A 24,110-nucleotide genomic window follows, 5' to 3' on the forward strand; every position below is an offset into this window, starting at 1 on the left:
CTACCAAGTCAGGAATAATGTTTAGGTCCTGATTAATTCAGCTTTTCAATTCAACAGGCTATGAAAATATAGATTTCACTTTCAAAATTAATTTGAGAGTATAATAAAGTCACTTTAACTTTTTTTTTGCCTCCATTTCTTACAAAATTAAAGTATTTTGTACTTCAGGTCATAGGTTCATATTCTGACAACATAGTTCTTAAAACATAGACTATATCTTCCTGTAGCCCATGGAATTGCACTGTATCTAAATGGCCAAATCTGTCACCTGATAGGAATATACCTGAAATACGCATTGTTGACTATTATAAGCTTCATTTTCAAATCTTCCTTATACAATATTTGTCTTTTACTGAAATTCTAAAAGTTAATTTCTTATATGAAAATATTTTGTCAAATGAATTTAAATTTAAGATAAGTTTTAAGATACTTATGTCTAAATAAAAATACATTTTATATACAAAAAATATATTTTACATATATATTTCTTCAAATACTTTCTCTGTTCCTCCTTTTTTTCAGACTCCAGTTACACATGTTGGGTCAGGTGTTTTTTACTGATTGATTTATACCCTCATCATGAGTTGTATCTTCCTGCTTCTTCTCATGCCTGGCAATTTTTTATTGATTGCCAGACATTGTGAATTTTACCTAGTAGAGAAATGGGTATTTTCATATTCTCAAAATTTGTTCTGGGATAGTTACCTGGAAACAGTTTGATCCTTTCAGGTCTTGCTTTTCAAATATTTGTTAGGTAGTACCAAAACAGGCCTCAGTTAAGGGCTAATTATTTCTAACTGTTGAGGCAAAACATTTCTGTGTATTCTCCATGCATATTGAAGTTTTTCAGTCTGGCTGATGGGAACAGGCTCTGCCTCTGGCCCTGGCGTGAGCACCAGTCACTGTTACTCCTAATTCTGGTTGGTACTTTGACTTCAAGTAGTTCCCACACACCTACCTGCTGATCAGTGCTCAGCTGAACACATGAGTGCGACCCTTTACAGATCTCCTGAGTTCACTCTCTGTGCAACTCTTTCCTCCCTGTTACTCTGTCCTGAAAGCTCTTGCTTTCTACTATAAACTTACCCTTTTTCCCTATTTCTGTATTGTACTTGTGGGAAAGCAGACACTATGCACAGACCACACCTAAAAAGTGGGAAGTTACATTCTACCTCCTCAAGGGCAGAATATATAAATTGCTTGGAATTCTTCTACATGGAAGATTCATCTTTTCTTTCCCGTTTATTTATATCAGTATAGGCGCATGGGTATTAATTTATACTTTGGCTTATAATCCAATACTACTTTGTTTTGTTGCTCAAACTGTTCCAGCTTTGACTATTGGGAGATCTTTCAGCTCCTGTGACAATTACAATTTTTAAAACTAATAATAAAACCTTCAAAATGACAATTCTACGCAGTGACCAAATTACTCCTTAAGATCAAGTTAGGCACTCAGGGACATATATTACTTTCAGGTAATGCATTAAATGATATTCTGGTCGTCTGAAAAATCTCATCTAACAGAAAGTAAGTTAAAGACTAGAGAGTTAAATGCCCATTATGTAGTAAATATTTTAAGAAACTAATGAAATAGAAAAAAAAATAAGTTGGGGAAAAAAAACAAACCTTTTAAAGCAAATCTATAAATGGCTTCACATGCTTTAGCCAAAATTTCTTCTTCTGGAGAATTAAGCATTAACACCACAGTTGCTACTTTTTTGCTTTCAATCGTTAACGGATCAAACTGAAATGCAGAGAAAAAAATATCAGGTTCGCATGTGCGCTTTAAAAATCACATAAAATATGAATGATGTCTTGAAACTCAAAAAGAATGGAATCTTAAAAGGATGTGGTCACTGCCCACTAAGTGCACTGGAAAGTTTTTCTTTCAGAAACATCACTAACATACGGTTGTCAACACTGGTGGCTTTGGAATTCCTGGGGTATAGTGGGAGGAGCAAAACAGTTTCAAATCTGACAGATCTAGTCTCTCAACTTAGTCATGTAGAATCAAAGGAGTCACTTAAGCTGCTAGAATTTCAGTTTCCTTTTCTGTATAATGGGTATAACAACACCTATTTTCCCAAAGGATCAAGGAGAGAATTAGATATCATATATGTAAAGCACTTAGCACATTGTCTGGCACAAAATAGATGTTCATTAAATAACATATAATAGTATAATTCTTAGTGAATACACAAGAATCCTGTAGTAACTGTATATATTAAATGCCTGACAGTCTCAGTAATCAGTACCCGCTTTCTAACCACAATATTCTTTCTGGGAAAGCAGGAATTATATACATGAAACCACTGAAAAGCAATAGACAGTATCATATGCAGAATGTAAAACTGGATAAGATCTGAAACAAGGCAAATGGTAATATAAGGAAAAAGGATAGAAGTCTAGGAAGAGCCTGGAAACTCTTGGATAGCAAAAATGAACAATAACAAACTCATGACAATGTGAGTTTTCTTTAGTCAAAGAGAAATCAAATCATTACTACTATTTTTCTTCCATTTCCAGGAAGAGGGAGTTCTGCTTATGGCAAAGAAAAAAAATGAAATCAAAGCTTTAGCTGGCTCTGTGTTGGCCCTTCCCAAATGGACATCTTACTGTGTCTGGGGATAAAACAAAACACAAATGTTCAGTTTTAGATAGAGAATGGGGAGACAGACTACACTGAATAAGGAAGCATGACTGTGTGTGTTTGGAAGAGTGAAGAAGACAGAGAAGATGGCAGTAAGTCACGACCTGAAAGGGCACAGCTAGGATAAAAACTCCCGTTGCTGGGGAAATGGCTGTTGGATTTTAGGACACCATTATCTAATACCTGAACTGAAGTTGTTTGTTTGTGCATGTCCAACTCTATACCAGAAACTGTGGGAGTTACAAAAGTCATGTTGTTTGTTCTCAAGCCTGTTAGACTCTTTGTAGGGAGACAAATCTTCATTAAATTCTGCCATACACACCAGGCTTGTAGTGCCCGGTGACAGCACCACTGAGAAAAGACAGCATCTAGCAGAGCCCAGAGCAATGGTGAGGACAACAGCTGCAACACTGATCGGCGGGGCATGAGGACCTAGAAATCCACAGGAATTTTAAAGAAGGAATTCTGAAAGAATTTGGAAATTGAAACTTAAGAACGATCATATTTAGGTATTAAAGGGAAGCCCCAGAATGCCAGAGGACTTGAGGTCACTGAGCTACACATGTGGCTCACCGATCACACATTTTTTAATCTAAAAATTAAGGATTTGGATTATACCTCTTAGATCTTTTCCAGGTAGAAAAATTCTAGGATTCTATGAAGTACAAAAGCATGACAGAGATAATAAATGTTGGGATAAGAAGGGGGAAATTAATTTCAATTGGGATAAATGGAGAAAGGTGCATGGAGATGGTGGAATTTTAGACATGATTTGAAGAAGGAACAAAATGAAATAGGTTGAAATAAGAAGGAAGGATATTCAAATGGGGAAGAATAACCCCACGAGGAAGGTTTAAAATGGTGATGTATGTTGTACATATAATAGGAAGCAGAAATAATATTGAATAGTAATAATATTGAATAAATAAAATCGAATAATAAGTAGAGATGAGGCCTCAGTAAATGATCTAGACACTTCCTTCCCCTAACTCTCTACTGAAGATAATCAACAAAAGTCGGAGGATAAAGGATTATGACTCTAGAAATTTATATCTAGCTAAGTTAATGTTCCTGCATGAAAAAGTCATGTTTGGGCATTCACAAACTCAGCAAGTATATCAACGATATACTTAAATTACTTGGAAAAGACTCCAGCCAAAATTAGGGAGGACAAAACATAAAAACAACAGTGGTAGATCAATAAATATTTTACCTTTCACAGTAAAAAGTCTTATGAAGTGTTGACTTTTTTCCATTTTCTCACTCTTATTTCCTGCTGAACATCTCCACTCTGACTTTAATCAACTCACCAAAACAGTTCGAAGGACCACCATCAGTGATCATGCCACCTACCACTTCTAAAAGTTTAGTTTCATTTCTAGAGAATTAAAATAATAAAACTACACTTGAAACTACAGAAGCTTATAGTTTATTTTAATTGTGAGGCCTACATCTTTCTACATAAATTTTTATTTTTGTTCATGATGGTTTGGGTATTGCAAATCATTGTTGTTTTTTCACAGTTATATTTCTCCTACTTTCTCTATAACAACACTGAAGACACTGTGTTGTTTCTTTTGCACAACTACTTCAGGGTGTTGTGCCACTTTTTACTTAGTTGCCCAAACTAAAAACCTTGAAACACGTCTGTTTTGTTCTCATCTAAATGCCTAGGATGTAGAAGAATATTTGTATATGGTATGCACTCAATATTTGTCCATAAGCGAATTTCTTCAGGCTAAGGACTATGTTATTTATCTGCATTACCCAGAATAAACCTGGGATATGGAAGTACTCAACAAATGTCTATAAAAGAATGAATTAAAGTACCTCTGGAAACTTCTTTTTTAAGCTTGTGGCCTTAAAATGCCTTAATTGTGTACTGTCTGGTGATGTCAGGAAAGAAGGTTCAAAACCTGAGGTTCATGGAGCCATCAATGGGCTTCACAGAAATATCCTCCCATTAAAATTTTACATAAAACTTTTGGTGGGCATTTTTGTGGGGAGTCCACAGTTAGCATTCTACCCTCCTAAGACCCCCACTGAACCCTTGAGAATCACAGCCTTAGATAATCATTGCCATTTAAGACAGGTGCCCTAGCATCCTGGCTGGTTACTTTCTCCACCAACCCCATTCAGAACAGATTTCCCTTCCATTTTAGAACTTTCATTTCAGAGACCTCTAATATTTTAATATTTTTAAAGCTGTTTTATGAGCATGGGAATAAATATACTATGCTGAAACATGGATATGTTATGATCACACAGTGACTACAATCCTCAAAGGGGGAGAGTTAATGAAAATACATTTAAACAAAAACTATCATAAGCATCTTTTAATCCTACTTCAAGTGGTTTGTAAAACACTTCAGCATTCTGCTGTATCTTCTGGTCATCACTAAGAAAAGGTGAGATGAGGTACAAGAAGCTTAATAGGAAGATGGAAACTGTGAATTAGAATCTAGAGAGCTGTCAAAGGAGGAGAAATACCAATATTTGGCACAGAATGGAGAAACTTGGCATGACATTTGTTTCTCCTACAGAGCCTACAGCATTATAGTAATTTTTTATTTAAAAAGGCACTGAGAATAAAATGAGAGCTATAACAGAATGCCACACCAAATAAATAATCCTGTGCTGTAATTACATAGCCCATCTGCTTTCCCGTGAGGAACTCACAGTCAGCCATCAACAAGCTGGTTGTGAAATGATAATTTCATGCTCCATACAAATAAAAGATGAACCAAAATTATTTCCAAAAAGAATGAAAGAAAGGGGAAGCATTTTGGCTAAGTTTTGAATTTTAAGCTCGACTACAGAAACCACAGATGTACAGAGGTACTTTTATATCTCTGCTAAGGAAATAACTAGAAAATTGCGCTGTCCAATAGAACTCCAATGATGGAAATGTTCTGATTCTGCCTTGTCCAACACGGCAGTCATCTACCACCTGTGGTCATGAGTACTGGCAGTGTAACTAATGCGACCAAGGAATTGAATTTTTAATTTTATTTTAAAATTGTTAATGTTAATATAATTTTAATTATTATAAATTTAAGTAACCACATGTGGCTAGTGGCTTACACTATATTAGCACAGGTCTAAAAGAATACAAAATTATAAAGATGAACTTGGTGAAAAAAAGATAAATCATGACAGCTGAGAGATTTTTATGGTGCCCGTAAGTGTAAATAAAAGGCTTTTTCTAAATTTCTATTGGAATGTGTTTACTACATCAGTGTGGTCTCGGATCACAGGGAGTCAATTACACAAGAAAAGAGACAGAAAGAAGTCTAAACAGATGGGAGTAGACTGTACCCTGGTATGAATTTTTAGTAGAGAAAAATTAAATGTCAGTTAAAATCTGCTAAAAAGTATAAAGGATAAACTGAAAAAAGCTAAAATGGCCTCTAGGTTTGTTTATAACCTGAATCAAAGTAACAAATTTTTAGAGCAAAGTGAGCAAGCTGATAATTATTCATACAGCTTTGTATATTTATGTTACTTATGAATTTGCACTCCATTTTTATTGATTCATGACGTTTTGCCTATCTGTGATAAGGGAGAAAGATGGGAAAATAAGTTCCTGTGATGCTTCATTTCTAAAAAACCGTCTATGGAATTTTTGGTGTTCTATGACAAACAGTTAAAGGTTGTATTCTGAGGCTGATGGAGAGGGTCTGGAGAAACAAGTCCCCTGAAGTATCCCATTCTTCCAAGAAACTGGGTTTGGTTGCCCAGGTGAGGGACCGGTTCTGCTATTGTCCATTGCTATGATTCAATACCCAGCAAACTTAGCTCCCGATACGCATTTAACTAGAGACAAGGTGCTGATGCATTGACACCCACGTTCAGTTAACTTGATATGACTGGAGCCAGGTCATAGTCTCTTGAGTTTAGATACTATGGATTTATCCACTGAAGCTCAATTGCCTCTGAAATACTAAGATAAAAAAATTTCCACACTTACAAACTGGAACACCTGCCCATGAATCCTGACATGCAACAGGCTTCTGGGAACTTTAGTGTCTGGCTGGTCTTCACGCTGACATCCTTGCTTCCTTTGACAGTTCAGACTCCAGTTTTGCAGAATGATGAAACAGTACCTTCAACTATCCCACTAATAATAACATTTACTAAGTTCTTAGTGCCAGTCACTGTTCAAAGCATGTCAAATTTATCTAACCTTACCCCACCACTGTGAATGAATATGAAGTGGTTATCATTACATTCTCACTGGGCTGTGCAGAGATTAGGAAATTTGTCCCAGAGCATAGATGGTATATGATGGAATGGGGATTCAGACTCTGGCAGTATAATTCTGGTGCTTTTCCTCTTAGTCACTGAACATCTTGTTTTACACATTATGTCTACTAAGGCTTCTGTTAGTAGTTCCTTTACACAATCATTCCATAAGAAATCTGCCTTTTAATAAACATCACAACCTTTCAGCCAGACAAGGAAATGATTTTGGGCAGCAGATTATAGTTCTATAGGTCATTGAAGACAAATCTTCTCCACATCTAGGCATCTTCCTGGCTAGTGTTCTCTTTTTATGAGAAGGAATGGAGCTCAGTAAACCATATAAGCACATATTAATATATGTTTTGACAATGAGCTTACTAAGAAAAGCAAATAGGAGTTTTTTGTTTTGCTCCATATCACCAAACACTCTTCTTTCTGTCCACATTACCTGTTTTAACCAGAAAAATGACAGACTAATGAAAACAAAAATTTTTGGAAACAATGCTTTTAGGAAATATGTAAGAAGCAAATTGTCATTAGTTGACACAGAAAAGTTTATTTCCTTAAGCAGTTATATATCCATCTTTTAAATCTGGTTTTCATTTATAGTCTCTATAACGCACCTTTCATAGACTCTGAAGTAGTACATCTTAGAACAAATTCCACGTTCAGATACTTTCAATCATGGCATAATGATTTGAAATATTAAAATTTGCAAGATAGAAAAGTGGGCAGATATTTTAGTGCTAGTCTTATCAGCTTTGTTAACATTAAGTTAGGCAGAACTTTATGGAGGGGAGGAGGATGGCAGAACCCTGGAAAGGCAGTAGTCAGGGACCATTCGTAATTATTATACATGCCTTTGGCTCCCCCAATGCTACTGTAAACTAAGGAAACAAGGGCTAGATTTTTTTAATACTAGGATTGGAATTGTTGCTCAAGTCCTTGATTGCATTACCCAAGGACTAGAATACAGAGGACAATGCCAGCAAGACATTATGAAATTATATAAATTGTATTAGACAAATATATCTACTATTTAATGGTCCCCTAATTCTGATTTTAATTAGAAAGTGTTTACGTCAACTACTGTGTACATGAGTGCACTTTCTAATAATAAGATGTCAATAATGCTATTTTGAAGCAAAAACAGGTAATGCAAACCTAAGATGAAATGAAAAAATAAGAGATTTGGGACGTTTTAGGAGTATATCCAAAGGAGAGCAGCCAGAGTGACGAAACTACATCAAAAACCACAATGACCATCTCTGCAAGGCCTTCCTAGACCTGGGCAGGCAGGTGCTTCTGTTGCCTTTGTTCCCAACCATACTGAAGGATCATATGTAAGGAGCTACATGGGGATGTGTGTGTGTGTGTGTGTGTGTGTGTGTGTGTGTGTGTGTGTGTGTGTGTGTGTGTGCATGTGTGTGAGTCTAAAGGATTCCCATGGGAAAAACTTTATTTACTGAGTGTTAACTATGGGCCGGGTGCTAAGAACTTTTATGTGCTTTATTTCATCTTAATTCATACAGCAGCCAAATTGAGTTGGACATTACAATTCCCATCTAAGATAATAAAAAACTGAAATGATTTGGTCAAATTTGTCAACTTCACCAAAATAACACAGTTTTGTGAGAGGCAGAGCTGGGGTGTAGCTGGCCTTTGTAAGCTCGGTGCTCCAGTCCCGATGGGGAGATTCCTGCACTAAGCTCAGGTTCCCTCACACTGTAAAATCCTGAGAGTCTGTTGACTACACACATTTTTTCCCCATTCACATTTTACTTGAAGAAAATCACACCAAATCTCTGTTTCAAAAAGAGTTTCTAAACTAAAAATTGTCCAAGTTCCTTTTCTATTTTTAACATGCTCTTTCAGTAATTCATAAACTTTAAAGAAAGAAGATAAAACCATGTTTTTAAAATAAAGAGAGAGGACTTTGTGTTGTGGGGAATACATTACTCAAGCACCTGAAATAGAAAAATATGATGAACCCAAACTTTTTCTCCACAGACCTGGAAAATACAAGACTTCTGATATCCAAATGGTCATCTTCAGACAACCTTACATACATATCTAAGAGCTTATAGCATAACTTTCAGTTATTTTTGAAAATCCACTTGTATAATTAACATTAATGAGAGACTGGCAAATGTAAATTTAAAGTATTTAAAAGAACAAACCTAAACTATTTATTCATTAACATGGCTTATAAACATGCCATCCACATACTGGAAAAGCTAATAATTACTCCCTAATTGTGCTAATCATGTAATGGCAATGTTGTAAATGTTTGTTTATATAATGTTAGATTTCTCTGACTAATCTTATCATTAGTCAGACTTTGGACTTCTGCCACCATGTATTCATGTATATATTGGTACATGCCAAACTGAACAATTTATTTTTAAAACTGGTTGTTAACATGCTAGTAGTATTCAAGTCAGAAACTTACCACATCCTTAGGAGGAGGTTCTGCTTCCTTCTTTATCCTTTTACCCATTCTTGGAAAAGATGCAATCAATGGTTAAAGGCCTTTAGGAGGAGACTTATTTCCTCCTTTAAATTTTGCCTAAAAAGAGACCATGCAAGGCATGTAGAAATTATTGCACGTGTACTAATATGTTACCTCCATCCCTATGTCAATCTGCACATTTAAAGGAACTTAACTGATAGGATTTGGGGCATAAGTCCTGGCTTCTAGTTTGTAAGGAGGAGAATACATTGGTTACATAACTTCTATTTATCTAACAGGAAACAGTTTACCATGCTTATAGGTCACTTTCATAGGGCTTGGTTGGCTAACTCCAAATCACTCCTGAGATCTGCAAGAATGCTTTGCACAAAGAGAAGGATTTTTGTCTGCTTTCTTGCACTGATCTATCCCAAGCACCTAGAACAGTGGCACCTAGTAGGCATTCATATGTGTAAAAACCATTAGCTCTGTTTTGCCTGAGAGCAATGATTCTGTAAATATCTACCAACTCTGAATTAGCATTTGAGTCCTTTTCCTGGACAACAGAAAGTTTTCTCTAATGCAATCCATAGCTCAGTAAAAACTCATTGAGAATCTGAAGATATATATTCTGGTGAAATCAGAGATATTTCTTTTCCACTTGCTCTCACATGCTCATGCCTGTGTGGAAAAAAGTCAAAAGACTAGTATACAGAGTTGATATACCACAGAGAGGTGCAAAGAACTTTCCAAGACATTGGTGACTGTTAGGATAACCATAGAAATCTTTCAGGTTTTCTCCAATGAGAATTTGTGGGCTTATGTTTGGCATTAGGGCAATCTCAAATTCTAGGGCATATGTCAGCTGTATACTTCCCCTCTGTTAACTGTTATAATCAACATGGTAATAAAAACACAAACTAAACGCTTTCTTAGAGCATATTCTAGTCTTAAGAAAAATTCTGGGAAGTGAAAATCCTTGGAGAGAATCTACAATGTCAGGGTTGTTCAGATGGGTTGGCAAGGAACAAATGTTAACTCCCAGCATTAGAGACATTGACCAGAATTTATCATGTGTTAAAAAGTCATACGTTCATAGAAACTCACAGAGACTTCTGACAGACATCTATTTCAGGTCCTTAATTTCAGGTCACATAAATTTGAAGAGATTTGAGGGCCTGGGCAAGCTTACCTTGTGAGGCACTCCCTCACACTTTATCCACTAAATTAAAATGTTAAAATATACACACATCCCCCATTAAATATAATTTTCATCATGAAAAGTTTAAAAATTTTGCATTTTAAATTACTCAGCAGTTTGTACACTTGGAAATTCCGGCAAAGTGAGAACATTGTTTATAAGTGTAATTTTAATATTAATAAAAACATTTAACATTAATTTTTCAGCTTTCACATTTTAGAACCAATATTTTTCAAATCTCAAACATCTTTAACAGATGCTTGAAAAGCACATGGACCCTATACTTTATGCATCTAATGTTTCAGGCAGACACACAGAAACTATTCTGGACAAATGAAAATCTATCCTACAGATCAATCTATAGGAAAAAAAAAGATTTTATAGCTCTTTATAACCAATTCTAAGATATAGCAGCTTTGGCATACAAAAGAATTCTTTATGAATAATGTTCAAGAAGTAATTAGATTACACCTGCATAAAATTACTTTAAGTCATCCAATTTTTCATTCAGGAACTTATTTTTTCCATTTCAGGATAGTGGTTTTGAGTAATTGCGTATTGAAGAGGTAGAAAGGATGGAATAGCCTAAACATACAGGATTATAGTGATAGGAGCTGGTCCTAGGCAATGCCATGAAGTAGGAAACATTTTATTTGTGTTTTTATTACCATACTGATTATAACACTTCACAGGGGAGAAAGTATATGATTCACATAGGCCAGAGGCAATAAGCCTCCGAGATGACCCTTACGTTTGTTTTTTAAAAAACCTTTCAAATGCAGCATCACTTAAAATCAATGTGATACAACTACATTACCTTATTGTTTTATACTTTAAATATTTCTTTTCCTTTAAGCTACAGAAATATATTAAGAAAATAAATCCCTTTGACTTTTTGAAGCAAACTAAACCTGTTTTCCTTGACTATTTTGCCACTGGCCTATTTATGTTTTTTATTGTGCTAAAATAGACGTAAAATTTACCATTTTAACCATTTAAAGTGTACAGTTCTGGGTCTACTGTTCACTTATAAAGGTAATACATTTCATTACAGAGAATGCGGAAAGCAAGTAAGGGCATATAGAATTTTTTTTAATTACCCAGAGATAAACTAGGGGAGATAAGCACCAGGTTAATACAGTTCCTTTCTTTTTGTGTTTTCTATCATGATTTTATCATCCTATCTAGATTTCTAACCCTTATTCTCAACTTTCCCTCCTGGGACCATATTCCTACTAAATTTTTACATTTATGGGCAAGCTCATGAAATCTCAAGTCTTCATTAATTCCTCCAGTGGATCAGCATACCATGTCTCTTAAAGTAATATTTTAAAATCCATTTTAGCCAGTCTCCTATTGGTCAGCATTTGCTGACCATTTTCTGGCATTACTGACAAGGCTGCAGCCAACATCCTTAGATAGAAAATTTTCATCCACATCCACAATGGTTTCTTCAGGATAAATCCCTAGCAGTAAGATAAACGGCTGAAAAGATATGAACTTCAGCCACTGTGTATGAAAATAAACTGGTTTAAATGTGCATCTCCTTGGGTGCTGGAAAAAAGGGATTAAAGATGGCAGCATGAGAAGTGAGATTATATATAAAACCACATATAATACAAAAATATAATTAATACAACTAATCCTGAAAGAGCAACAGGAAAGAAGGCTGCGCCAGACTGCATACGCCTGGAGAAAAGAGCAGACCTCACAGAACAAGGTAACATACCAAAGCTGTGATCTGGTGGAACCCAAGCCCTTCCCCCACCCCAGCTCACCAGCGGGAAGAAGAGAAAAGGAGCAGGGAGGGATGGAGGCCTGGAACTGCTAAATACATAGCCCTGGATATTTGCTCTGTGAGCATGAACTGACAATTGCATGGTGCTCTGGTGATTAGTGGGGTTGGAAAGCTAAGACAGGCAGAATACCTGGAAAGATTGCAATTCTAGCCACTTGTGGAAAACAGGGATCCACATCCAGCTGCTCTGGGACAAAAGAAAGGCAGGCAGTCTGAGGGACTTTCTAAAAGCGAGAGGGCTGCTAAAGGGGCAAGGATTACACAGGGCTTACTGCTCAGGAGAAAGAACAGGTAAACAAAATTGTCCAGACTCACTCTGCCCAGCAGGTTGGGAACTTCAGGAGCTACAGGAGCTCCATCCTCCTGGCTGAATATGCAGCTCCAAGGCCCCACTGTCATATGAAGCCTGCTGCATCCTTTCCCAGCCAGCCCACACCTGGGTCACAAACCAAGGCCAGCCATAGGGAAGCCCCACCTAAAGCAACTATAAATATAAAGCATAGAGGCTTACACCTATGTTTTCAGCCCACTGGTTCTAGCAGTGGAGACAGGCATAACAACCAGGAAGCAGGAAACAGCTCTTTCCTCCCAGCAGGCACCAGCACCACTCCCTTGCTACCCCAACATTGCTCCAAGGGCTGAGCAGCTACAGAGAGTAGAGCTTCTGAGCACTAGAGGGCACCACATACAGATATGAAATGTCAAAGGAACCTGGTTCAAACAAAATTCCTCAAACACCTGAAAAAGGATCAAGTGAAACTGACCTTGTCAATCTTCTTGAAAGAGATTTCAAAATAAAAATCAGAAACATGCTCATGGAGGTACAGAAAAATATTCAATAACTCAGGAATGAATTCCAGTTGGAAATCCAGTCATTACAGAATACAATGGAAGGTTTTAAAAGCATATTAGATATGGTGAAAGAGATGATAAATGAAATAGAAATTAGAGAAGAGGAATTCAAAGAAGCTGAGGCACAGAGAGAAAAAATGATCTCTAGGAATGAAAGAATATGGAGAGAACTGTGACCAATCCAAATAGAACAATAGTCATATTATAAGGATACCAGAAGAAGAAGAGAGAGAAAAAGGGATAGAAAGTATCTTTTGAGTAGGTTATTGTTGAAAACTTCCCCAATCTGAGGAAGAAGATAGTCTCTCAGGCCATGGAGGTGCACATATCTCCCAACACAAGGGACCCAAGGAAGACAACACCAAGACATACAATAATTAAAATGGCAAAAGATCGAGAATAAGGACAGACTATTAAAAGAAGACAGAGAGAGAAAAAAGATAACATACAAAGGAAAACCCATCAGGCTATCATCAAACTTCTCAGCAGAAACCTTACAAGCCAGAAGGGAGTTGCATGATATATTTAATGCAATGAAGCAGAAGGGCCTTGAACCAAGAATACTCTATTTGGCAAGATTATCATTTAAATTTGAAGGAGAGATTAAACAACTTCCAGATAAGCAAAAGCTGAGAGAATTTAGCTCCCACAAACCATCTCTACAGTGTATTTTGGAGGGATTGCTATAGACGGAAGTGTTCCTAAGGCTAAACAACTGTCACCAGAGGTAATAAAACCACAGTAAAGAAAGCAGTACAATTACTTACTAAGCAAATGCAAAATTAAATCAACTACCCCCAAAATCAGTCAAGGGACAGACAAAGAGTACAGAATATGATACCTAATATATAAAGAATGGAGGAGGAAGAAAAAGGAGAAGAAAAAAAGAGAACATTTAGGTTGTGTTTGTAATAGCATACTAAGAGAGTTAAGTTAGATAGTAAGGAAGTTACCCTTGAACATTTGGTAACTATGAATCAAAAGCCTGCAATGGCAATAAGTACATACCTATTGATAATCCCCCTAAATTCTAAATGGTCTGAATGCACCAATCAAATGACATGGAATCACTGAATGGATTAAAAAATATAACCCATCTATATGCTGCCTACAAGAGATTCACTTCAAACCCAAAGACACACAGAGACTAAAAGTGAAGGGATGGAAAAAGATATTTCATGCAATCAATAGGGAGAAAAAAGCAGGAGTTGCAGTACATATATCAGACAAATAGACTTCAAAACAAAGAGAGTCACAAGAGACAAAGAAGGACATTAAATAATGACAAAGGGATCAATCCAACAAGAGGATATAACCATTACAAATATCTATGCACCCAACACAGGAGCACCTACATATGTGAAACAATACTAACATAATTAAAAGGGGAAATAGAATGCAATGCATTCATTCTAGGAGACTTCAACACTCCACTCACTCTGAAGGACAGATCAACCAGACAGAAAATATGTAAGGACACAGAGGCATCGAACAATAGATTAGAACAGATGGACCTAACAGACATCTACAGAACACTCCACCCAAAAGCAGCAGGATACACATTCTTCTCAAGCGCACATGGAACATTTTCAATAATAGATCATATACTAAGCCACAAAAAGAGCCTCAGTAAATTAAGAAAGATAGAAATTGTACCAACCAGCTTCTCAGAACACAAAGGTATGAAACTAGAAATAAATTACACAAAGAAAATGAAAAATCCCACAAACACATGGAGCCTTAACAATATGCTTCTAAATAACCAATGGAACAATGATCAGATAAAAACAGAGATCAAGCAATATATGGAGACAAATAACAACAATAATTCAACACTGCAAAATCTGTGGGACACAGCCAAGGCCATGCTAAGAGGGAAGCATATTGCAATACAGGCCTACCTCAGGAAAGAACAATCCCATATGAACAGTCTAAACTCACAATTAAGAAACCAGAAAAAGAAGAACAAATGAGGCCCAAAGTCATAGAAGGAGGGACATAATAAAGATTAGAGCAGAAATAAATAAAATCGAGAAGAATAAAACAATAGAATCAATGAAACCAGGAACTGGTTCTTTGAGAAAATAAACAAAATAGATATACCCCTAGTCAGACTCACCAAGAAAAAGAGAGAGTCTACACACATAAAGGGAATCAGAAATGAGAAAGGAAAAATCACTACAGACACCACAGAAATACAAAGAATTATTAGAGAATATTATGAAAATTATATGCTAACAAACTGGATAACCTAGAACAAATGGACAACTTTCTAGAAAAATACAACCTTCCAAGGCTGACCCAGAAAGAAACAGAAAATCTGAACATACCAATTACCAGCAATGAAATTGAGTTGGTAATCAAAAACCTACCTAAGAACAAAACTGTTGGACCAGATGGCTTCACCACTGAATTTTGTCAAACAATTAGTTAAGACCTAATACCCATCCTCCTTGAAGTTTTCCAAAAAGTAGAAGAAGAGGGAAAACTTCAAAACTAATTCTGCAAGGCCAGTATCACTCTAATACCAAAACTAGACAAAGACACCACAAAAAAAGAAAATTACAGGATATCCTTGATGAACATAGATGCAAAAATACTCAACAAAATATTAGCAAACCGAATTCAAAACTACATTAAAAAGATCATTCAAGATAATCAGGTAGGATTTATTCCAGGGATGCAAAGATGGTACAATAGTAGAAAATCCATGACATAACATTATCCACCACATAAACAAAAAGGACTAAAACCACATGATCATCTCCATAGACACTGAGAAAGCATTTGACAAAATTCAACATCCATTCATGATGAAAAATCTCAATGAAATGGGTATAGAGGGCAAGTACCTCAACATAATAAACGGCATATATGACAAATCCAAAGCTAACATCATACTTAACAGTGAGAAGCTGAAAGCCTTTCCTTTAAGACCAGAAACAAGACAGGGATACCCACTCTCCACTTTAATTCAACATAGTTCTGAAGATCCTTGCCATAGCAATCAGACAAAACAAAGAAATAAAAAGCATCCAGATTGGTAAAGAAGTTAAACTGTCCCTGTTTGCATTTGACATGATATTGTACATAAAAAATCCTAAAGAATCCACTCCAAAACTACTAGATCTGATATCTGAATTCAGCCAAGTTGCAGGACACAAAATTAATGCACAGAAATCTGTGGCATTCCTATACACTAACAATGAACTAGCAGAAAGAGAAATCAGGAAAACAATTCCATTTACAATTACATCAAAAAGAATAAAATACCCAGGAATAAACTTAACCAAGGAGCTGAAAGACCTATACCCTGAAAACGAAAAGACACTCTTAAGAGAAATTTTAAAAGATACCAATAAATGGAAACACATCCCTTGCTCATGGACAGGAAGAATTAATATTGTCAAAATGGCCATCCTGCCTAAAACAATCTACAGGTTCAATGCAATCCCTATCAAAATACAAACAGCATTCTTCAATGAAGTAGAGCAAATGGTTCTAAAATTTGTATGAAACCACAAAAGACCCCAAATGGCCAAAGCAATCCTGAGAAGGAAGAATAAAGCTGGGGGGATTATGCTCTCCAACTTCAAGCTGTACTACAAAGTCACAGTAATCTCGATAATTTGGTACTGGCACCAATCAATAGACCGATGGAACAGACTAGAGAGCCCAGATATAAACCCAAGCATATATGGTCAATTAATATACAATAAAGGATCCATGGACATACAATTGGGAAATGACAGCCTCTTCAACAACTGGTCTTAGCAAAACTGGACAGCTACATGCAATAGAATGAAACTGTATTATAGTCTAACCCCAGACACAAAAGTAAACTCAAAATGGATCAAAGACTTGAATGTAAGTCATGAAACCATAAAACTGTTAGAAGACAGCATAGGCAAAAATATCCTGAAGACAAACATGAGCAACTTTTTCCTGAAGGAATCTCCTCGGGCAAGGAAAACAAAAGCAAAAATGAACACATGGGACTACATCAAACTAAAAAGCTTCTGTACCACAAAGGACATCATCAGCATAACAAAAAGGCATCCTACAGTATGGGAGAACATATTTGTAAAACAACATATCCGACAAGGGGTTAACATCCAAAATACATAAAGAACTCACATGCCTCAACACCCAAAAAGCAAATAACCTGATTAAAAAATGGGCAGAGGATATGAACAGACAATTCTCCAAAAAAGAAATTCAGATGGGCAACAGGCACATGAAAAGATGCCCCACATCACTAATTATCAGTGAAATACAAATAAAAACCACAATGAGGTATCACCTCACACCAGTTAGGATGGCCAGTATCAAAAAGACTAAAAACAGCAAATGCTGGCAAGGATGCAGAGAAAGGAGAACGCTACTACACTGCTGGTGGGAATGTAAGCTAGTTCATCCTTTGTGGAAAGCAATACGGAGGTTCCTCATAAAACTAAAAATAGAAAAACCATTTGACCCAGGAATTCCACTCTTAGGAATTTGCCCAAAGAATATAATTTCTGAAATTAAAAAAGACATATGCACCCCTATGTTTATTGCAGCACTATTTACAATAGCCAAGATATGGAAGCAACCTAAGGGTCCATCAGTAGATGGATGGATAAAGAAGGTGTGGTACATATACACGATGGAATACTGTTCCATTGAATAGAAAGAAACAAATCCTACCATTTGCAACAAAATGGATGGAGCTGGAAGATATTATGCTCAATGAAATAAGCCTGGTGGAGAAAGACAAGTACCAAATGATTTCCCTCATTTGTGGAGTATAATAGCGAAGCAAAACTGAAGGACCAAAACAGCAACAGACACAGACTCCAAGAAGGGACTAGCAGCTTCCAAAGGGGAGGGGTGGGCAAGAGTGGGTGGGGAGGGAGGGAGAAGGGGACTGAGGGGTATTATGATTAGTGCACATGGTATGAGGGGTCTGGGGAAAACAGTGTAGCACAGAGAAGACAAGTAGTGACTGTGGAATCTTACTACACTGATGGACAGTGACTGCAATGGGGTATGGGGTGGGGGGACTCGATAACATGGGTGAATGTGGTAAACACATTGTTTTTTCATGTGAAACCTTCCTAACAGTGTATATCAATACCTTAATTTAAAAAATTTTTTTATGTGCATCTCCTTGATTACTGGAAAGGGGTCACATTTATCAACAGATTAACGATCATTTGTATTTTGCCCTTGTGAACTTTCAGTCTATCGTGAATGTTTTATAGTTAATTTTGAGAAGACTTAAAGGGGAGGAGGCCTCGAGCAAGTGGTGACCCAGTTCTTGAGTTCAGTCAAGTTACGGAACCTTAAACCCTCAGATCCTCGGCCGTGGCCTCAGTTTTGTCACCTGTTAAATGGAAGGTGGCCTATGAAACCCGCCCCGACCGCCTATAGCTCATAGGCAGGAACCAACGACCCCTAAGGAGCTAGCTGTTCGTTCCCTCAAGTCGCCCCAGAGGTCCCCACCCGCGGGACACCTTCCGCCTAGTTTTGCTGGAGTCTCTGCAGGGGTCCTCTCCACACGGCGACGGTGGCCGTTCGGTCGCCCTCCCGCCTTTACCTGCCCGCTGGGCCCCCAGCGCAAGGGGTCCTCAAGCCTCGCAAGCTGCAACCGCCGCGGCCCGCGCGCCTCGGAGTCCACTGTTTTCCCGGTTGCTAGGCGACACCGGGCCGCGCCTGCGTGCACCGCGGGAGCGCGCGCCTCCGCCCTGGAGCGCGCGCGCGGCAGCCTTAAGTGTTGTTGTCCTGTGGGGTATCCGGGTCAGTGCGGGAGGGGCTACGGGCATCTTCGGTTCCCTGAGCCCCGGGTTTGGGCAGGACAGACACTGGGAATCGTCCTCTTTCTAGTCGTTGAAGGCCATCCCACGTGAAAACTAAATCAGCAGGCAGTGCCGCGTCAGCTTCTGGCCAGAAGACTGGCCCTGGATTCACAAACCCTGGGATGCTTTTGCGTTCTCCCAACAGCAGGCCTCAGCCAGAATCTCTGCAGATGACTTCCAAACTGTCACTTTCTGCCCAGACTCCGCTAGGCTGCAGACCTGCATTACCAGCTTTCCATGCACAGGGTCTTATTGACCATGACTTTCCAAAAGAGTATCCTGCCTTTGATACATCCACACTTTGAACCTCCATTCAGTTTTCACACTACAGTGATGTGGTTAGGTACTACTACTAAAATTACTCAAATCCGTTGGCTATGGCTCAGCCTACACCTTCCTTGACAACACTGCCCCCTCTGATAACATGATGATACCTCATTCTTGAAACACCTATCGTGGTTTCTTTGACACTACTCTTGATCCTTCTCATATGTTCATGACCATTATTTAAGGTCTTTTCTATACAGCCTTAAATGTTATTTTCCAGGGATCTGACCCTGGTTCTCTTCTCATACTATATGCTTTTCCAGGGTAATCTTATTTATTATTGTGACTTCAACTGCCATATATACAGCTCCCTATCAGACTCCAATACTGAGATCTGGGCCCATGTATCTTTCCAATTACTGGAGTTCTACCTGGATGTCCATAGGCACCACAAATATCAACACTACCCACCTCAACCCATCATTTTCCCAATATAAACATGTTTTTTCTATTTATCAGGGGGTACCACCCACCTGTGTACCCAAGCACCAAGTCTGACAGTTCTGAGACTCATTCTCTTTCATGTACAGTTTTTTGGATTTCCCTAAAACTTTCTTGAATTTATTCTCACCTCTCCACTTCCATAGCCCAAGTACAGACTGTCATCGTACTTTACCTGATTTCATCTAACAAACCTTCTGATAGGTCTTCCATCCTTTTTGTGCTAGCTCCAATCCATCTTTTCCAGGATGATGAAATTAACCTTTGTAATTTGTCTCCTTGCTGGGTCCCAGTCATCCCACCACACACATGATGAGATGCAACAAGATTCTTAAAGTGGCATTCAAGACCTGGTTCTGGCGACTGCTTCCTACTGCAATAGCTTCTCCACTCACTCATATAAAAAAAAAAAGCAAACTGCTCGTAATTGTCCAACGTTGCCATGACATTTTATGCCCTTCACTCTCCTAGTCAGCCTGAAAACCATCAATTCATCTTCCAAATTTTGTTCTAAAGTCTCCAGAAAGTCGTCTTTGGCTTCTCCAGACATAGCAAAACATTTCTCATTTTGTGCTGTCACTGTACCTTATGCTTGCTCTATTTCACATGATACTGTAATTTATTTGTTTATATTACATCTCATGTAGGCCGTTTCTAAATGTTCTTCACTTAACTAACATTTGCTGAATGCTCGTATGAGCCAGGCAATTATGAAGTGATTTAAAGTGCATCATTAAATCCTGACCCATAACCCTGTGAGGTACCATGAAATAATTGGCATAAATGATAATTGGCTCTACTAATAAATGGTAGAGTCAGGACTTGAACTAAGGTCAGTTTGACTCTTATAGATATGTTTGGAATCAATGCATTATACCAGCTCATCCTATAAAAACAGTGTGATAAGACATTGTAAAGAGTTTTCATGAAATAACACTGCCATTTTGACTATTTTCTTACAGACTTAGCTGTTACTGTGCATGTATTTATTTTAATATATACAGTTGGATGGTTTTGACAGATGTTTACAGTTGTGGAACCACTACTCTAATGAACATACAGAACATTTCCATCATCCCAAATTTCCTTCCTCTCCCTTTGAAGTTGAATCTCTCCCTCCAACCCAGTTCCCTGGGAACAACTGATCTTTTCTCTCTCCCTACAATTTTGCATTTTCTAGGATTTATCATAAATGGGACTACATAGTATGCTGCCTATTGTGGCTGGATTCTTTAACTTAGTATAATGCTTTTGAGATTTGTCTATGGTGTTCATAGACATATCAGTAGCTTGTATCTCGCTATTGCTGAGCAGTATTGCAATGCATGGATATACAACATGCATTTACTGGTTGATGGACATTTGGGTTCATTCCAGGTTTGGACTGTTTTAAATAAATCTGCTCTAAACATTTATACACAAGTTTTTGTGTGAACATATGTTTCTCCTTCCTTGGGAAAATACCCAAGAGTGGAATTTCTGGGTCTTATGCCATGTGTATGTTTGATGTTATGATAACTTGCCAAACTGTTTTCCAAAGGAGCTACACTATATTTGCATTCCCACCAGCAATAAGTGAGAGATCCAAATGCTTCATATGCTCTACAACACTTGGTATTGTCAGGCCTTTTAATTTTAGCCATTCTATTGAATGTGTACTGTTATCTCCTTCTGGTTTTAATTTGTATTTCCTTCATGATTAATAATGATAAGCTCATTCTCTGTTCTTGTTAGTCATTTACTAGGCCTTTTCAGAAGTCTAGTGAAGCTCTGAGTTCAACACACATAATAAATCAGAAATCTACAGATCCAGACTGGGTTGCAAGAGATAAGATATCACTGAATAGCAGTCATAGGAACTCTCTGGTTCCCTAGCCTTTGTTTCTACTTAAGAATCTTAAAACTCTAAGACAGTCATTCTCTATCTCAGAATTATTAAATATAATTAGAAGCAATTTACCTACCTCACCTTTCTTGTAATACTTTTGTCCTCCACACTGTGCTATGGCAAAAACCACTTAGTCTGATTAGTACTCACAGTATGGGTAGGTTACAGGGAAGGCAAGTATAGCACCAAGAAGACAAGTAATGTCTCTATAGCATCTTACTGATGTACACTGATGTACACTGATGTACATAGCATGTACACTGATGTACAGTGATTGCAATGAGGTGGGAGGGGGCTCGATAATATGGGTGAATGTTGAAACCACAATGTTGCTTATGTGAAACCTTCATAAGATTGTATATCAATGATACCTTAATTTAAAAAAAAGAATAGAGGGGTGCCTCATGGGAGTCACCTGTAGTCTCTTAGAGAATAGTACATCCTAACTGGTGTGAGATGATATCTCATTGTGGTTTTAATTTGCATTTCCCTGATAATTAGTGATGTGGAGCGTCTTTTCATATGCCATTTGGCCATCTGAATTTCTTCTCTGGAGAATTGTCTCTTCATATGCTCCACCCATTTTTTAATTGGCTTATTTGTTTTTTGGGTGTTGAGACATGTGAGCTCTTATATATTTTGGATGTTAACCCCTTACCAGATAATTTGTTTATGAATATACTCTCCCATACTGTAGGGTGCCTTTTTGTTCTGCCGATGGTGTCCTTTGCTGTACAGAAGGTTTTTAGTTTGATGTAATCCCATTTGTTCATTTTTGCTTTTGTTTCCCTTGCCTGAGGAGATGTGTTCAGGAAAATGTTGCTCATGTTTATATTCAACAGGTTTTTGCCTATGTATTCTTCTATGAGTTTTACGGCTTCATGACTTACATTCAGGTCTTTGATCCATTTCAAGTTTACTTTTGTGTATGTAGTTAGAAAATAATCCAGTTTCATTCTCTTACATGTAGATGTCCAGTTTTGCCAACACCAGTTGCTGAAGAGGCTGTCATTTCTTCATTCTGTATCCATGGCTCCTTTATTGTATATTAATTGGCCATATGTGTATGAGTTTATATCTAGGATCTCTATTCTGTTCCATTGGTGTATGGGTCTGTTCTTGTGCCAGTAGCAAATTATTTTGATTTCTGTGGCTTTGTAGTAGCACTTGAAGTTAGGGAGCATAATCCCCTCAGCTTTGGTCTTCCTTCTCAGGGTGGCTTTGGCTATTTGGGGTCTATTGTGTTTCACATGAATTTTAGAACTATTTGTTCTAGTTTGTTGAAGAATGCTGTTGATATTTTAATAGGGATTGCACTGAATCTGTAGATTGCTTTAGGCATAATGACATTTTGACAATATTAATTCTTTCTATCCATGAGCATGGGATGCATTTACAGTTACTGGTATCTTCTTTAATTTCTCTCATGAGTGTCTTGTAGTTTTCAGGGTATAGGTCTTTCACCTCCTTGGTTAGGTTTATTCCTAGGTATTTTATTCTTTAAGAAGCAATTGCAAAAGGAATTGTTGTCTTTATTTCTCTTCTAGTTCCTTGTTAGTACATAGGAATGCAACAGATTTCTGGGTATTAATTTTGTATCCTGCAACTTTGCTGAATTCAGTTATTAGTTCTAGTAGTTTTTGGATGGACTCTTAGCATTTTTTTATGTACCATATCATGTCATCTACAAACAGTGACAGTTTCACTTCTTCCTTACCAATCTGGATGCCTTTTATTTCTTTGTGTTGTCTGATTGCCATGGCTAGGACATCCAGTACTATGTTGAATAAAAGTGAGGAGAGTGGGCATCCTTGTCTTAGAGGAAAAGCTTTTAGCTTTTCCCTGTTAAGTATGATGTTGGCTATGGGTTTGCTGTATGTGGCTTTTATTATGTTGGGGTACTTGCCCTATATACCCATTTTGTTGAGAGTTTTTATAATGAATGGATGTTGAATTTTGTCGAATGCTTTTTCAGCATCTGTTGAGATGATCATGTGATTTTTGACCTTCTTTTTGTTGACGTGGTGTATGATGCTGATGGATTTTCAAATATTATACCATCCTTGCATCCCTGGAATAAATCCTACTTGATCACGATGGATGATCTTTTTGTTGTAGTTTTGAATATGGTTTGCTAATATTTTGTTGAATATTTTTTCATCTATATGTTCATCAGGGATATTGGTCTGTAATTTTGTGTGTGTGTGGTGTCTTTGCCTGGAGTTAGTATTAGGGTGATGCTGGCCTAGAATGAGTCTGGAAGTATTCCCTCCTCTTCTACTTCTTGGAAAACTTTAAGGAGAATGGATATTGTGTCTTCATACTAAATGTTTGATAAATTCAGCAGTGAAGCCATCTGGACCAGTGGTTTTGTTCTTAGGTAGTTTTAGGATGACCAATTTAATTTTGTTTC

The 24,110-nt window shown here is 37.4% G+C and overlaps 1 protein-coding gene across 6 annotated transcripts in view; it reads right to left on the minus strand.

Annotated features, from left to right (window-relative positions):
- Positions 1-18,976, minus strand: part of ARMC3 (armadillo repeat containing 3) — a 97,846-nt gene extending 78,870 nt beyond the window's left edge. For 2 of the 6 annotated variants that reach the window (XM_073229100.1, XM_037006041.2), the window contains exons 1-3: positions 18,783-18,969; positions 9,351-9,467; positions 1,630-1,747 (exon numbers count right to left, since the gene is read on the minus strand). In XM_073229100.1, coding sequence (XP_073085201.1) covers positions 1,630-1,747; positions 9,351-9,398 — 166 coding nt within the window. In that variant the 5' untranslated portion in view covers positions 9,399-9,467; positions 18,783-18,969. Of the gene's footprint in view, positions 1-1,629; positions 1,748-9,350; positions 9,468-18,782 lie in introns of all 6 variants that reach the window. The other 4 variants (XR_005057946.2, XR_005057947.2, XM_037006042.2 and 1 more) reach the window with 4 other exon arrangements.
- Positions 18,977-24,110: the final 5,134 nt, after the last annotated feature.

Source organism: Manis javanica, chromosome 2 (genome assembly GCF_040802235.1).
Source record: "Manis javanica isolate MJ-LG chromosome 2, MJ_LKY, whole genome shotgun sequence".
NCBI lineage: Eukaryota > Metazoa > Chordata > Mammalia > Pholidota > Manidae > Manis > Manis javanica.